This window comes from Callithrix jacchus, chromosome 8 (genome assembly GCF_049354715.1).
Source record: "Callithrix jacchus isolate 240 chromosome 8, calJac240_pri, whole genome shotgun sequence".
Taxonomy (NCBI): domain Eukaryota; kingdom Metazoa; phylum Chordata; class Mammalia; order Primates; family Cebidae; genus Callithrix; species Callithrix jacchus.
In genome coordinates this window covers 105,902,067-105,920,231 of record NC_133509.1, presented here as the reverse complement: position 1 = coordinate 105,920,231, position 18,165 = coordinate 105,902,067, and the positions used below count along the sequence as shown (strand labels likewise).

Genomic DNA, 18,165 nt, shown 5'->3' with positions numbered 1-18,165 from the left:
AATAAAAATTTAGACAGAGGAAACTGCTCAAGTGTTCTTTTCAGTGAGAAATGTTTATTGTGAGAGAAAAAAAGGTATAAATCTGGAAAGATCATGAAAATAAAAATATGCATTTAGTACTTCAAAAAGATCAGAAAACATGCTATTAGGAAATTAAATTCTTAAGAAAGATGACAAAAGTATGAAACAAGTAAGTATATATGTATGTCTCAGTAAAATAAAAGACATCTGCAAACATTCTAAAATACACTGAAATGTTCAAGATAAAAACTATTTTACCGAGATCCAAGATGGCCAAACAGGAACAGCCCTGGACTGCAGTTTCCAGTGAAAACAGAGAGGGTAAGTGACCACCGCATTTCCATATAAATTTTTACTGCCCACAGACCAGGAGATTCCTGGGTGAAAAAGTGTCACGAATCCCCAGTGCTGCTGTTTCAGCCAGCACAGTGAGTCTCCACACAAAAACTCACACAAATCCGGACGCCCTTTCAACTGGCGACTGGAATGCCTGGGAGACAGAGTTGCCCATTCAACTGAAAAAAATGGAGCTGAAATAGGGAGCCAGGTGATCTGGCTCGGCTGGTCCCACATTCACAAAGACCAGCAATCTGAAATGCTCTGGATTGAGTTTCACAGCAAGCACAGCTGGACCTGCAAAGGTCCAGCTCCACTGGGGGGAGGGTGTCCACCATTACCGAGGCAGTCCACCATTACAGAGACGGTACACCATTACTGAGGCAAACTGCCATTACCGAGGCAGTTCTAACTATACCCCATAAACAAAACTGCAAGGAAGTTCACACAACAGCTGGGCAGAGTCCACGGCAGCTCAGCAATGCCTTGGCTGGCAGACTTAGGCTACCTCCTCACTGGGCAGGGCATCACTCAAAAAAGGCAGCAGAATGACAGGAACTTATAAACAAAGCCCCATCTTCCTGGGACAGAGAACCTGGGGAAAAAAGGGGGTTATGAGTTCCACTGCAGCAGACTTAAACGTACCTGCATAGCCGCTCTGAACAGAACAATGGAGCTCACAGCTCAGCACTTGAGCTCCTATAACGAACAGACTGTCTCCTCAAGCAACTCCCCAACCCCTGCATAATCAAAGAGACACCTCATAAAGGAGAGAGCTCAGGCTGACATGTGGGAGGTATTCTTCTGGGACAAAAGTAACAGAAGAAGAAACTGGCAGCAACCCTTACTGTTCTGCAGCTGCTGCAGGTAATCCCCAGGGAAGCAGGGTCTGGAGTGGACCTCCAGTAGTTCTACAGGAGGGGTGCCTGACTGTTAGAAGCAAAACTGAAAAACAGAAAGAAATAACTTCATCAGCAACAAAAAGGACGTCCACTCAGAGACCCCATCTGAAAGTCACCAACCACAAAGACCACAGGTACATAAATCCACAAAGATGGGAAGAAACCAGCACAAAAAGGATGAAAATACCAAAACCAGAACGCCTCTCCTCCTCCAAGGGATCACAACTCACCAGCAAGGGAACAAGGCTGGATGGAGAATGAGTCTGATGAATTGACAGAAACAGGCTTCAGAAAGTGGGTAATAACAAAATTCTCTGAGCTAAAATATCATGTTCTAACTCAATGCAAAGAAACAAAGAACCTTGAAAAAAGGTTTGACAAAATGCTAACAAGAATAAACAGCTTAGAGAGGAATACAAATGAATTGATGGAGCTGAAAAACACAACACGAGAACATCGTGAAGCATACACAAGTTTCAATAGCCGAATCCCCCAAGCAGAAGAGAGGGTATCAGTGATTGAGTATCAACTCAATGAAATAAAACAAGAAGCCAAGAGTAGAGAAAAAAGAGTGAAAAGAAATTAACAAGCCTCCAAGAAATATGGGATTATGTGAAAAGATCTAAACCACGTTTGATAGGTTTACCTGAATGTGACAGAGAGAATGAATCCAAGATAGAAAACACTCTTCAGGATATTATCCAGGAGAACTTCCCCAACCTAGCAAGGCAGGCCAATATTCAACTCCAGGAAATACAGAGAAGACCAAAAAGATATTCCTCCAGAAAAGCAACCCCAAGGCACATAATCATCACATTCACCAGGGTTGAAATGAAGGAAAAAACACTAAGGGCAGCCAGAGAGAAAGGTCAGGTTACCCACAAAGGGAAGCCCATCCGACTCACAGCTGATCTCTCAGCAGAAACCCTACAAGCCAGAAGAGAGTGGGGGGTCAATATTTAACATCCTTAAAGACAAGAACTTTCAACCTAGAATTTCATATCCAGCCAAACTGAGCTTCATAAGAGAAGGAGAAATAAAATCCTTTATGAACAAGCAATTGCTCAGAGATTTCATCTCCACTAGGCCTGCTTTACAAGAGCTCCTGAAAGAAGCACTAAACACAGAAAGGAACAACCAGTACCAGCCACTCCAAAAACGTACCAAATGCTAGAGAGCATCGACACAATGAAGAAACTGTATCAACTAATGGGCAAAACAAACAGCTAGCATCAAAATGGCAGGATCAAATTCGCATATGACAATATTAACCTTAAATGTAAATGGGCTAAATGCCCCAGTCAAAAGAACTAGACTGGCAGACTGGATAAAAAGTCAAAACCCATTGGTGTGCTGTATCCAGGAAACACATCTCACATGCAAGGATACATATAGGCTCAAAATAAAGGGATGGAGGAAGATCTACCAAGCAAACAGAGAGCAAAAAAAAGCAGGAGTTGCAATCCTAGTCTCTGATCAAATAGACTTTAAACCAACAAAGATCAAAAGAGACAAAGAAGGTCATTACATAATGGTAAAAGGATCAATGCAACAAGAAGAGCTAATGATCCTAAATATATATGTGCCCAATACAGCAGCGCCCAGATACATAAAGCAAGTTCTTAATGACCTACAAAGAGACTTAGACTATCACACAATAATAGTGCGAGACTTTAACACTCCACTGTCAATAATAGACAGATCAACGAGACAGAAAATTAACAAGGATGTCCAGGACTTGAACTCAGAACTGGAACAAGCAAACCTAATAGACATTTACAGAACTCTCCACCCCAAATCCAAAGAATATACATTCTTCTAAGCACCACATCACACTTACTCTAAAATTGACCATATAATTGGAAGTAAATCACTCCTCAGCAAATGCAAAAGAATGGAAATCATAACAAACAGTCTCTCAGACCATAGTGCAATCAAGTTAGAACTCAGAATTCAGAAACTAACTCAGAATTGCACAGTTTCATGGAAACGGACAACTGGCTCTTCAATGTTGACTGGATAAACAATGAAATAAAGGCAGAAATAAAGATGTTCTTCGAAACCAAGGAGAATGAAGATACAATGTACCAGAATCTCTGGGACACATTTAAAGCAGTGTCTAGAGGAAAATTTATAGCAATAAATGCCCATATGAGAAGCAAGGAAAGATCTAAAATAGACACCTTATCAACAAAATTGAAAGAGCTAGAGGAACAAAATCAAAAAAACTCAAAAGCTAGGAGAAGACAAGAAATAACTAAGATCAGAGCAGAACTGAAGGAGATAGACACAAAAAAACCTTCAAAAAAATCAATAAATCTAGGAGCTGTTTTTTTGAAAAGATCAACAAAATAGACCACTAGCCAGATTAATCAAAAAGAGAGAAAAGAATCAAATAGATGCAATAAAAAAAGATAAAGGGGATATCACCAGATTCCACAGATATACAAACCACTGTCAGAGATTATTACGAACAACTCTATGCACATAAACCAGTAAACCTGGAAGAAATGGATAAATTCCTGGACACTTACACCCTCCCAAGCCTAAACCAGGAAGAAGGTGAAACCCTGAATAGACCAATAACAAGGGTTGAAGTTGAGGCAGCAACTGATAGCCTACCAACCAAAAAAAGCCCAGGTCCAGATGGATTCACAGCCCGAATTCTACCAGACACACAAAGTGGAGCTGGTGTTACTCCTGAACTATTCCAAACAATCCAAAAAAAAGGAATCCCCTCAAATCATTTGATGAGATCAACATCATCCTGATACTAAAACCCAGCAGAGACTTAACAAGAAAAGAAAACTTCAGGCCAATATCCATGATGAACATAGAAGCAACAATCTTCAATAAAATACTGGCAAATTGATTGCAACAGCACATCAAAAAGCTCATCCATCACGATCAAGTAGGCTTCATCCCGGGGATGCAAGGCTGGTTCAACATATGCAAGTCTATAAACGTAATTCACCACATAAACTGAACGAAAGACAGAAACCACATGATTATCTCAATAGATACAGAGAAAGCCTTTGACGAAATTCAACAGCGCTTTATGCTAAAAACTCAATAAACTAGGTATCGATGGAACATATCTCAAAATAATAAAAGCTGTTTATGACAAACCAACAGCCAATATCATACCGAATGGACAAAAACTGGAAGCAGGCCGGGCACGGTGGCTCACACCTGTAATCCCAGCACTCTGGGAGGCTGAGGTGGGCAGATCACCTGAGGTCAGGAGTTCAAGACCAGCCTAACCAACATGGCGAAACCCCGTCTTTATGGGAAAAAAAAAAAACAAAACTGGAAGCATTCCCTTTGAAATCTGATACTAAACAAGTATCCATGAAACTGTGCAATTCTGAGTTAGTTTCTGAATTCTGAGTTCTAACTCTCCCACCACTCCTATTCAATATAGTATTGCAAGTTCTAGCCAGAGCAATCAGGCAAGAAAAAGAAATAAAGGGTATTCAATTAGGAAAGGAGGAAGTCAAATTGTCTCTATCTATTTGGAGACAACATGATTGTATATTTAGAAGACCCCATCATCTCAGCCCAAAATCTTAAACTGATAAGCATCTTCAGCAAAGTATCAGGATACAAAATCAATGTGCAAAAATCACAAGTATTCCTATACACCAATAACAGACTTAAAGAGAGCCAAATCTAGAACCAACTGCCATTCACAACTGCGACAAAGATAAAAATAAATACCTAGGAATACAACTAACAAAGGAAGTAAAGGACCTCTTCAAGGAGAACTACAAACCACTGCTCAACAAAATAAGAGAGGACACAAACAGATGTAGAAACATTCCATGCTCATGGTTAGGAAGAATCAATATTGTAAAAATGGCCTTACTGCCCCAAGTAATTTATAGATTCAATGCTATCCCCATCAAGCTATCAATGACCTTCTTCACAGAACTGGAAAAAAACCACCTTAAACTTCATATAGAACCAAAAGAGAGCCTGCATAACCAAGTGAATTCTAAGCAAAAAGAACAAAGCTGGAGGCATCATGCTATCTGACTTCAAACTATACTGCAAGGCTACAGTAATCAAAACAGCATGGTACTGGTACCAAAACAGAGATATAGACCAATGGAACAGAACAGAGGCCTGAGAGGCAATGCCACACATCTACAACCATCTGATCATTGACAAACCTGACAAAACAAGCAATGGGGAAAGGATTCCCTGTTTAATAAACGACGTTGGGAAAACTGGCTAGCCATGTACAGAAAGCAGAAACCCTTCCTGACACCTTACACTAAAATTAACTCCAGATGGATCTAAGAATTAAACATAAGAACTAACACCATAAAAACCTTAGAAGAAAACCTAGGCAAAACCATTCAGGACAAAGGGATAGGCAAGGACTTCATGACTAAAAACCAAAAGCATTGGCAACAAAAGCCAAAACAGACAAATGGGATCTAATTAAACTCCAGAGCTTCTGCACAGCAAAAGAAAAAATCATTAGAGTGAACCGGCAACCAACAGAATGGAAAAAAATTTTTGCAATCTACCCATCTGACAAAGGACTTATGTCCAAAATCTATAAAGAACTAAAACAGATTTACAAGAAAAAAAAACAAACAAACCCATTCAAAAGTGGGCAAAGGATATGAACAGACACTTTTCAAAAGAAGACATACATGAGGCCAACAAACATATGAAAAAATGCTCATCAGGAGGGTGGGGAAGGATAACATGGGGGAAAATGCCAGATATAGTGTGCATCTAAAGTAAAATAAATAAATTTTAAAAAGAAAAAGAAAAAAGAAAAAAATGTTCATCATCACTGGTCATTAGAGAAATGCAAATCAAAACTACATTGAGATACCATCTCACGCCAGTTAGAATGGCGGTCATTAAACAATCTGCAGACAACAGATGCTGGAGAGGATGTGGAGAAATAGGAACACTTTTACACTGTTGGTAGGAGTGTCATTTAAGTGCCAAAGAACACTGCCCAATTTCTAAGCATTAATTCTGAATTAAAATAATTTCCATCTGTGAAAACATTTTAAAGGACTGGCCTACTTTTTGACAAGCCAAGGAACAGGAGTAAACAATAACAAAATTATTAGCTGTGGCCAGGCTCGTTGGCTCACGCCTATAATCCCAGCACTTTGGAAGGCTGAGGTGGGCGGATCACAAGGTCAGGAGTTTGAGACCAGCTTTGCCAATATGGTGGAACCCATTATCTACTAAAAATAAAATATCAGCTGGGCATGGTGACAGGCACCTTAGTCCCAGCTACTCGCCAGGCTGAGGCAGGAGAATTGCTTCAACCTGGGAGGTGGAGGCTGTAGTATGCCAAGATCACACCATTGCTCTCCAGCTGGGGCAACAGAGTGAGATTGCATCTCAAGAAAAGAAAAAAAAATTATTAGCTGAGCTTTGAGTTAAAGAGAATTTGCATATCCTTACTGATATTTTCCACAAGCTCAGAAGCCAAATATAGCTTCAGTATTACTTACTTTTATAGGTGATTTCATATCCTTTTTAATCCTTTGTGAATGAGATGAAAGATACCAACCCTTAAGATACTATTTTGCATCTACTTTCAGGACAGTCCTTTAATAAAGGCTCATTTGTGATGAACATATATATTTGAAGCGACGTTTTTGAGAGGGGAAACATCCTTACAAATGAAAGACATAAGTGTCTTTGTTTATATAATGAACCTACAATACATAAAGCATTTTCACATTTCTACACTCATTAGGTTTAAGCTCACTGGAGTCTGAGAGTTAACTGTGAGACAGGCCTAGACAGTTGTTATTCCTGTTTTACAATTGAGGAAATTGAGGCACAGATTTGATGGCTTGCCAGAATATTCAGACAGTAGTTAGAGGTGGTATGAAAATGTAACCGTTTGATTCCTTACCCAGAACTTCACTATGGAGAGAAAGAAAAACACAATAATGTTTGTTCCTACTTAACAAAATCATGCATGGGCTGGTTTTGGGAATTCTATATGTAAACATTTATTTGCTTCACCAATAAACACCTCTTTTCTTGATACTGTTGTACAGGAAGATAATTTTGCCAAACCTATTATGCTGTATTTAATGAGCATTCTTCTATGCGGTTTTACATGTCTAAGCTTTTTTCACAATAAAGAACCTTTCCTTAATAAATCAAGGTCAGCCACATATACAATGAGTACAGCATTATACTTTAATACAGTATAAGTTATGCTATTATGATGTCATTGAACACTGTTAAAATAAGAAAGATAGTCTGCCCCTGCCTTGAATAACCACACACCACTGGGTTTCCTACTTTGGCTTGTATAGTTATTATAGCTCCTCTTTTAGAGTCAGCTGTGTATTTCTTCTGCTGTCATAACTTCAGCCTCTATAAGTACCCATCCCTTCCACCAATTTGCTCCTTCTAACTTTCAATGTAGACTGGGATATCAGAAAATTAAGTTTATTAGGCTTGAGAGTCTTTCTATTTAGTAAAGTACAAAAGCTATAATTTGCATTTTCTTGTCTGTTTATGGTCTTTATCTTCCATGTAATGCTCAATGATACTTGAGTACAAAATAACACACCTTCAATTTATGTGTATAGCACAAACCCTGATAAATTGTTTATTGAAAAGATCTGACTTTTCTTTAAATAATTGTTTCTTTAAAGGTTATCTTTGTTTCCCAACACAATATTAGGATCCTATTTCATGAATACAGAATAATGACCCAAACATTACACTTAAAAAAATTTCACAGAGAAATACAGGTTAAATAATTCAGAAAAAAGCGCAAAGAATAAGTAAACACGAATCTTTCCACTAAAGCAATTCTTTGTAATCCAATAAGTGATACACAAAATATGCTATAATAACAGCATTGAATCACACAGGAAATAAGTTTAAATGGCTCAAAAGAAAAGGACTTTATTGAAAGTAATACAAGCTAGAAAACACAGGACATTTTTCTAACATATAGCCTGTGTATAGTTTTCATTTCTTAAAATATTAGTCATAAATTTAAAATATACCTTATAATTTAAAAAGAAAAATTAAGTAAAAAACAAGAGATCAACAGAAAATGACTTAGTTTGAACTTAAAACATATTTCCTGTCTCAATAATCACAAACCATTATTGATGAAATCCAGTTTTAACCAAAGAATTTGATTAATGATGACAAGGCCTATGAAAACAATCCCTTGTTATGTGACTAAAAAAGGTAAGTTACATGACATACTACTGCCAAAATGAGGTTAAAATCTATGCCACTAAATTGATGTTAATAAAAAATGTTTTTCCTATTGGCATTATGTAAGAAACTGGGGAATCAGATGTTTTTATTTTTACTATTGAGTTTCACAATAGCACACTTAGAATATCACTGATTTATTTCTACATTTAATCATTTTCTTCTATTTTAATCTTACACCACTGAATTAATAGGGTTAAAGAACAGGCTACATTGTATAGCATAACTAACTGGCCTTGAATAGTCACAGCAGCACTAGTAAGAATTTACCATGTGCTAGGCACTGTTAGAAGCATTTTCCTGTATTAACTCCTTAGTCCTCACAACAACCCTATGAGATAAATACTACAATCATCTCATTTACAGGTGAGGAAGCTGAGGTTTATAAGTAGCTTTCCTAGAGTCACAACAGTGAAGTCCACATACTAACAAAGGTATTTGACTTCCTGTCACTAAACTAGATTACCTCCTATTTTACAGTACTTTTAGTACTTTATATTTCCTAAGTTCCATCTCTCCACACCACCACCACCACCACCACCACCACCACCTACCTTAAAATAAAACAAAAAGAAACCATTGGAGAACTTACCAACACCTTCAAATTCTTTAAGATAAAATCTATCTATGCAAAGGTATACGAATGGCCAAGTAGTAACATGATTTGTTGACAGGTCTCAGTAGTACAGTATGTAAGAAAGGACAGCCCAAAAACATTTCTTCTAAATTGTCATACATTTCCTCTAAATTTTAACAAGTAATGCTAACATAAACAATATCTTAAACCAGTATTTGAGTGTCTATGTAATTTTTAAATGAGAATCAAAACAAATCCCCTTCCACTACCTCCAACCTTCCAAAAAGCTCAAGTAAACTCCCAACAAAACCCCTATATTTAGTTATGATAAAAACCAATTTAAAATCCCCCAACACATTAAAGTGCTTTACTTTTGCTCTCACTTGCATTTTAAACCCAAAGAAGCTCAAATAAAAGTAGCCTTTGCAATGCTTAAGCAAAAAATCCTTAGGCAAAAAAATGTCTTTTGTTTTTGTTTTTTTGAGACAGTTTCGCTCTTGTTACCCAGGCTGGAGTGCAATGGTGCGATCTCAGCTCACCGCAACCTCCACCTCCTGAGTTCAGGCAATTCTCCTGCCTCAGCCTCCCGAGTAGCTGGGATTACAGGTGTGCGCCACCATGCCCTGCTAATTTTTTTTATTTTCAGTAGAGACGGGGTTTCACCATGTTGATCAGGATGGTCTTGATCTTTTGACCTCGTGATCCACCTGCCTCTGCCTCCCAAAGTGCTGGGATTACAAGCGTGAGCCACCGTGCCCGGCCCCAAAAAATGTCTTTAAACAGCCCACAGACTATTACATTTCTTCCAGCAAAGTAGATAGAAATTTTTATTTCATTTTTTCTTAACATTTAATGGAGTTTTTTTTAAAAAAGAGTACAAACAAAGAAAACAAAATCTAGGGCCTGGAAAAAATGAGGACTACTGTAACTGAAAGAACAGCATCAAGAGGCAAATAACGTCTTTCAAGTAAATTTTCTTAAAAAACAGAACACCCCACACTCCCCGTGAAAAGGAAATGACATATTAAATATAAAGACCTGAATTTACTACATACTTTTGTACATATTTTTGCAGTATTGACATTTCAACAATATTCAGAATAGCAATATTTTTCTATTATAGCATGTTTACTTAAAATTCATTTTGATAATTTTAAAAATTAAGCTATATTTTAAAATCTAATGGCTTCTTGCATACCGTGAACATACTTGATATGATTTGTGTGAGAAATCACTACAAGCATTTCAGATTGTTTACAAAAAAAGAGAACTATATCCAGGTCAAAGACTCAAGGGAATTTAATTACTCCATTGTCACCAAATGGTTATAACCACTTCAGATATAATTAGCTGTCAATATTTAGGTTTGATCAACTACATTCTTCTTTAGGTACGAGATAATTTCTTTACATTCCCATTAGAAATTAAGCTGGCTAAAAACTTCACCCCCCCCCAAAAAAAAAATCTAAGAAAATGTTTACCACAATATAGACTTTTTAAATACTCCAGATGAAATTAACATCTTTGAGAGAAAAAGCATATATTCATATGTTTCAGAATGTTTGTACAAACAAAATCCAGCTTAACTTTTAGTAAGTGACTGAACACTACTATATTAAACAGACTATAAACTTTAAAACTAAAGATATAAGCACAAATAAAGGGAATTGCGGTAGAGGCTAAAAGAGCTAAGGTACTAACAACAAAAGACCTGATTCTTCTGATTCTGAAGCAGATTCCATAATTACCAGAACCAAATAAACAAACGATCTTGGGCAGAAGAAAATAGCGAGAAATAACAACTCTGAAATAAAGAGGCCAACACACACTGACAGAATATCCAATTTTGCACAATTCTCCATAAACCTGAAATAAACTATGACTTTAACTGGAACACCATCACTGTTATTATGGGGGCATCTTACATCAATTAATGGACACCAAATGTCAATATAACCTACAAATCTCGATAATAAACTTTAAGAATAATGTGAAATTATAGAAAAAAATAATATTTTTGTAATGCCTGAAAACTTGAGTAAGCAAGAAATAAGACCAATGATACAGATTTTTAAAAAGAGTCATAGTTTTCAAAGTACATAGAGTCAAAGTAATATTTGGAAAACTCTTATATAACAGACTGATCTAATTCTGAAAGGTTAGTGTCATATACTGTATAAGAGATGACTAAAACTGGTTTGGTGCCCTTACATAATTATATATTTTACTGTTGCTACTGTTAGAAAAAAGAAGGGGGCTAATTTTTGTTATTTCTGGCAAAACATTTACAGGTGGAAACTGGCTTAGAAACTGGTGTTTTTGGCCGGGCGCGGTGGCTCACGCCTGTAATCCTAGTACTTTGGGAGGCCGAGGTGGGTGGATCACCTGAGGTCAGGAGTTCAAGACCAGCCTGGCCATCATGGTGAGACCGCATCTTAAACAAAAAAAAAAAAGAAATGTGTTTTTGACACCATCAAGAACAAATCGACATACTCAAATATTGCAACCAAAAAAATATTTTCTTCATGTTCATACCAAAACCTTTTCTAACCTACCTCTCCATTCAAGAAAGGACATTTTAATAACACAGTGGAAGGAGAAATATTAATAGAAGCATATTTTAGTAAGTACTACTCCAATTAACAGTAAGAAAAGGCAGTGACTCTTAGAGAAATCTCTTCTTACAGTTTACTTACCTCCGCTGACTGCATCTTGCTCTTCCCCTTCAGGAAATGCAACCTGGTTTGGCAAGCTATTCCTAGATCGAGTGACTGTCTCTAACTGGGAAGCCCGTCCTAATAAAGACAGCTCATCTAGCACCTCTCCCTCTTTGGCCTCAAGATCTGATTTTGAAGTGGTTAAGGGCTTTATACTTTCAGGTGCCATTAACCTGTTTGAGTCATTCAAACATGCTACTGTGCCACTGTCCAGGCTCAACACTCGGGCACGAGTCTTGGCACTATTTGTGCTAGAAGTCCGTCGTGTTGCACGCTTTTTGCCAGTTCCTTCAGGACCCAAATGAGCTTTGTGTGTATGTTCAGAGTCTGTGCCCCTTTCTTTATGAGTGTGTTTTGTCTTTAGAGCACTGTATCTACCTTCAGGAGACTGACAGGAATGAGAAGTGGTGCTAGACGAGCTATCACTGCTGAACTGGTGAGCAGACTGAACACTTGATGCTCTACTCAAGTCGCTTTGATCGCTAGAGTCCTCGTCATGACAAAATATAGCACTGCGTGGCTTGGTACCAGAAACACCTCGAAAGCAAACATAGTCCCTATGCCGACTTGAATCAAAACTGCTAGCCCGTTTTTTTCCTGTCCGCCTCCTGCCCGACTTGTGGGCAGAACCTGTCCGATGGATTACGCTAGAAGATTTCGGTCGAACATCCTCTTCCTTTTGCTTTCCACCAACATCTTTACACACTTTGGAATCCACAGAAACAGCTGACTTATCACTCTGCTCTTCTTTGTTTTCTGCAGTGTTCCCAGGTGGTCTGTCCCCTTGGGAAGTAAATTCATTTGCATGGGGATTTTTATTGGCTTCTTCAGATGCAGAGGTGCTGAGACCTCTCTGGTTGTGCATCTCATCAGAGGGGGTAGAGTCCTTGGCCTCGTGAACCCCACCGTTAGTACTCGCTTCCATGGCAATCTTTTCACTGCTAGTCCTTTTGACACCAGCATAGCTACTCTTTTCCTCTAGGCCTGCACAGCACTCTTTTTTCCTCCCACTTTTTGTTCCTGCTTTAGGAGATTCCTCATGCTCTGACAAAATGCTCTCTATGTGAGTTGAGCTGGTATGCTCGCTTTTATAGCTGCTGACAGTACTGTTAGTGTCCCGGTCTGTTCCACTGCAGTAGCTCTCAGTTGACCCACTACTCCGTGTGCTCAGGCTCCTCAAGCTGTCCATGCTTTTGTCTGCTTTCAAAGGTTTGCTCTTCCCACTTTTTGTGGGTGGCTGAGAAGTATTGATTTTCAAGTCACCAGCCAGCTGAACTTCCCCAGATAAACCAGAATTTTCCACCAAGGATTCTTTGGATCCAGAAAGAGGCTTGGAAGATTCTAACTCACTAACTGGATCTAACCCACGTCTTTGCTGATAAAGGGGAAAATCATTCAGTGACGTGTCTGGAAAAGCCACAGCAGAGCTAGAAGTCCGTGGTACACCTCGCGGCCGGTGGTCTTTTCTATAAGAGTGTGAGTGTAAAGGTACAAGAGAAGCTACTTCTGTGTCACAGGCACTGGACAGAGACTGATCAACATGGTGGTGGTGGCTATGACTTGGCAGGCTCACTTTGTCACTGAAGTCTCTTGGTAAGTCCTGTCCACAAGAGGATAAGGAAGGCTGAATGGAGATGAAGGAGTCATTGGAAACAAGACGAAAGAGCTTCCGATCAGTTGCCAAATCTGTTTCAAACACATATTTGGAAACGTTAAAATAAATGTATGATCTGCTTTTCTACTGTTTAACAATGGAAAGAATTCACTGCATACAGTAAATAAAGTATAAACAATTTCTCAAGTAGTTCGCCAAAGAGCTGGCTTCTGTTTCACAGCTGCACAAAGAAAGCATTCTACTCTTGAAATGAACTGAACTTCCAAATCTTTGGGTCTTCAGTTGGGCCCAGAAAGAGTTCTATAGACTATCAACAATAAAATAAGAGGCAACAAAGGATTATAGTTAAAACAGGCCTGGCTATGCAAGCTCTGTCTCCAACTTACTAACTAGGTAACTCTGGGTTACCCCTCTAAGTCTCTATTTCCTCATCTGTAAAACGTGACACCAACTTCACTGAGTCACAAGCAAGGAATAACTGAGTTAATGACATATACTGCTTGACACCATGCCGTCACCATCAAAGGTAGCTGTCATTATTTTACCTTACTAACATAATACTAAAGTCCTTTCAAAAAGCTAATGCGATTATTTTACAAATCAAGAAAACCTAATCAGAAACAAACAAAAACAGGCTGACCATTGCCCAAACAAGATATAATGATATAAGACATCTTGCTGTCCAGAATGGTTAAAACAGCAATAATTACAGAGCAAAATACTGCATTTTATCTTTCATTATTGGTATAGCGATTATAAAATACTTCATGAAAAAAATACTTCTCTTGTATCTCTAAGATCACTGCTGTAACCCTCCCTCTAGACCAGTGATTAGTAACTTATCATACATACTATATATATAAATGAAAATATAGATATAAATAAATGCATCTACACCTACCTACCTACATTGTCTTGGAATATAGCTTGACAACCAAGCTGCACAACAGCTGATTTTTTAATATACGTTTTGACAGACAAGGAGATTTGAACCTGCTATTAGTTCAATAAGAAGAAAAATTATTGGCTTATTTGTCATAGCTGCATAGACAAAGTACAATAACAGATTCTATAGTAAGTCTGAGTATTCCTAGTAGAATCTCAATGATCAAAGCAGACATTTCCCCCTAAAATTAAAATACATGAGTTACTAAAAATGTTTATATACATAAATCATGCTGCCATGTGTGTACCTATGCAACAATCTTGCATGTTCTTCACATGTACCCCAAAACCTAAAATGCAATTAAAAAAAATGTTTATAGACTTTTAAAAAATCTAAACGTAGATTTAGCTATGATTAATTAATTAAAAACTCACAGATAACCTCTGGAGTATACCATAAAATTGTAGCTTATAAATGTCCAATCATACTCTTTCTTACATTTTAAAGTTTTCAAGATAAGTAAAACCCATGTTCTTTATTATTTTACTACCACAGCTGCTACTGTAGTTGGGTTCTTATACCTTCTAAATATCAAAATTTAAAAGTTAGCTTTGTACTTTTTGTAGTACTAAATCATAGTTATTTTTTAAAAACTCTGTATCTCGAATAAGCAATTATGGGTTGGTGTGATATTCACACATTTCAAGGATATGAATTTTACAGAAAACTTAACGACTCTGAGCAAGTAACTGAAAATCCCTAAATCTAAGATAACAAAAGATTTTTTTAAATGCTAATGATCAAAACCAACTTCCTTCTGGGAAATTAATAAAACAGAAATGAAAGTATTTCATTTTAAAAGACACAGCCAAACTTACTTTAATACATGCACTTTTTTTCTATACTGCTAAACAAATATACCATAAAAGGTTTAATTTTGTCAGAAAGAATTTAGGTAGTTTCAGGAAATTTTCAAGTAAATACATTTTTTCTTACTGTTACCCATATGAAAAAAGATTATATCAAAGTTTAAGAGGCCCAAATCAACACAAAGAGATACTATTTTTCATTAACTCAAACTTTTTTTTGTTTTTCGTAATTGTTATTAGTGGCATTTAGAATAAGAAAGGCATACTGCTCATAGTGGTACCAACTGGTATAACCTTCTGTAAAGCAATCTGGCAATAAGGCCAAGAAACTTGAAAAGGTATTCTTACCTTCAAGGTAGGAAACTTGCTAAAAGACAAGAGTCAAATATGTGTACAAGGTTTTTAGCACAAAATTGTTTATGTCACATTATTATAAAAGTTCTTAAAGAACAGAAGTATAACAATGTCCTATAAATAATGGCTAAATAAGTTATGAAGTTTACTAATAATTTCATACAAGTACTAAAAACATTTTCAAAGACTATGTAATAACATGAGAAAATACTTAAGTGAAAAAGGTGGCACTATATAAAAAGTATAATTCCAGTTCTGTAAGTTTAAACGAATGCTAATGGCATATATGTGTATATTTTTATAAATGTAAAAAGTGATATGCCACAGATAGTCATAAGAAGAAACAACATCCTAATACATGCCAGAATAAGGTAAGTGAAAGAAGCCAGGCACATTAAAAAAACACATATGATTGCATTTATAGGAAATGTCCAGAATAGGCAAATTTATAGAAACAGAAAGTAAACTAGAGGTTGTCAGGAGCTGCTTGAAGAAGAAATGGGGAGTGTAATAGGTGCAGATTTCTTTCTGGGGTCATGAAAATGCTCTTGATTTAGACTGTGGTGATGGATGCACAATATTCTAAAAACCACTGAACTATATAAAAATAAAAAAATATGCCAAGAAAAATTAGTTTCTCAGTGGCAGAAGTGTAAATCACACTTTCTCTCTTCTGATCTCCCTCATCAATTGATTATGGATAGTAATCAATTATAGAAACATGCTGTTATTTCTCTTAAAACATCTTACAAAATCAAAATCCCTCCTTATCTTTACTTCCCCTGCTCACTATCACCTTTAAAAAATTCACGAAAAAAGTGGTCTATATTCACTTTGATTATTCTCCTCAAATTCTCTCTTTGGATTCCAGTTTAACTCCCCTAAGACTCTGTTTATCAAGGTCACCACCATCCTCTACCTTGTTCAATCCAATGGTCAAGTCTCAGTCTTTGTGTCACCTGACCTGTCAGCAGCACTTGACAAAGCTGGTCAATCCGTTCTCCTTGAATACAGGCATATAACAGTCTTGGTTTTCCTTTGATCTCACCAGTTGTTCCTACTCAGTCTCCTGGACTTCTTAAACTAAAGAGGCTCAGAATTCAGATCTTAAAACTTTTTACTTTGTCTTGCTGTCATTCAGGCTGGAGCACAGTAGTGCAATAATAGCTCACTGCAGCCTTGCTCTCCCAGGCTCAAGCAATCTTCCTGCCTCAGCCTCACAAGTAGCCGGGCCACAGGTGTATGCCACCACACCCAGATAATTTTTTGTATTTTTCTTAGAGACAAGGTTTCACCATGTTGCCCAGGCTGGTATTAAACTCCTGGTCTCAAGCAATCCTCCCACCTTGGCCTCTTAAAGTGCTAGTATTACAGGTGTAAGCCACCACACCTGGCTAGAACTTTTCATTTTTCTACCTATACTCCCTCTTTGTAAATCTCCTCCAGTTTTCTATCCCCCTGACAAACTAAAATTCAGAAATATTTGTAACTAGTTCCTCCGTTTTCTACCCAGTCCTCATACTCATATGGGGATGGTCTGAAGTTCTGATCTTGGATAGGGAAGACAAGAGTGAGAGGTAAGGAAACTAGATTATCTTAGAAGTGAAAAAGTTGAGGATACACCCCAATATCCTGTTTTCTCCCAGTCATCCTGAATGATGTGACAAAATGCCAACTAATCAACTATTAACAAACTAACTAAAAATCATTGTCCTGTAAATCCTGTAAATCCAAACCAGAGGAGAATGGCAAGAGTCCCAAATGATATTTAAGCCAGTATGAACATTTGCCACTAGGTGGCGCCAAACCCTAGCCAGGAAAAGGGATTTGAATCAAGAAGTCAGGCCACATAAACCCCAAGCAGCTAACCAGAAGGCTTGCCCTGATAGTTTATCAACTTCATAATACCCAACCCCTTAACTGACATGACTGATTTTGTTGACTGAGGAGGAGCAGATTTAAGATGGAGTGTAGTGGTGCAAACATGGCTCACTGCAGCCTGGATCTCCCAGGCTCAAGCAATCTTCCTGCCTCAGCCTCACAAGTAGCTGGGCCACATGTATGCCACCTGTGTTGTTGTTATTTATTCACTGACAACTACTGAATCTCAAACCCCCAACCTCTTACCTGAAATCTGGACCTCTCTATCTGCTCATTGCTGCGTACAGCACTGATATGCCTTGAACTGAACCCCCCACGCTCTCTCCACCTCGAATCTACTTCTTAGTCTTCCTCCTTTCAGTTAGCGGGGCCTTGTCCTCCCTAATGCTTAACTCAAAAGCCTTTAAGTCATCCATGACCAATACTTCTCTCACAGAGTATATCCAAATCCATAACCTATCTTCTTAGTATCTTCTATACAGTCAAACTACTTCTCATTACTCTGATCTGTGCTCTGGATTGCTGCACTAATCTGCTAAGTGAGCTCTCTGCTTCAACTTTTGCCCCTTTTAATATAGTCCTCAAAATAGATGCCAGAGTGATTCCAATGAAATGAAATACAATCCTTTAGCAGTTCCTTATCTCACTCTGAATTAAAATGCACCTTTAAAATGGCTTACAAAACTCCATACGGTTTGGCCCTTCACTTACTTTGAGCCAGCCACAATATTTCTCAAACCTGACAGGCACACTCGTGGTGTAGGG

The 18,165-nt window shown here is 37.7% G+C and overlaps 1 protein-coding gene across 8 annotated transcripts in view; it reads right to left on the bottom strand.

Annotated features, from left to right (window-relative positions):
• Window positions 1-18,165, bottom strand: part of PCNX1 (pecanex 1) — a 201,812-nt gene that overhangs the window by 125,367 nt on the left and 58,280 nt on the right. For all 8 annotated transcript variants that reach the window (XM_002754063.6, XM_078335275.1, XM_035260872.3 and 5 more), the window contains exon 6: window positions 11,775-13,481. In XM_002754063.6, coding sequence (XP_002754109.1) covers window positions 11,775-13,481 — 1,707 coding nt within the window. The remainder of the gene's footprint in view (window positions 1-11,774; window positions 13,482-18,165) is intronic.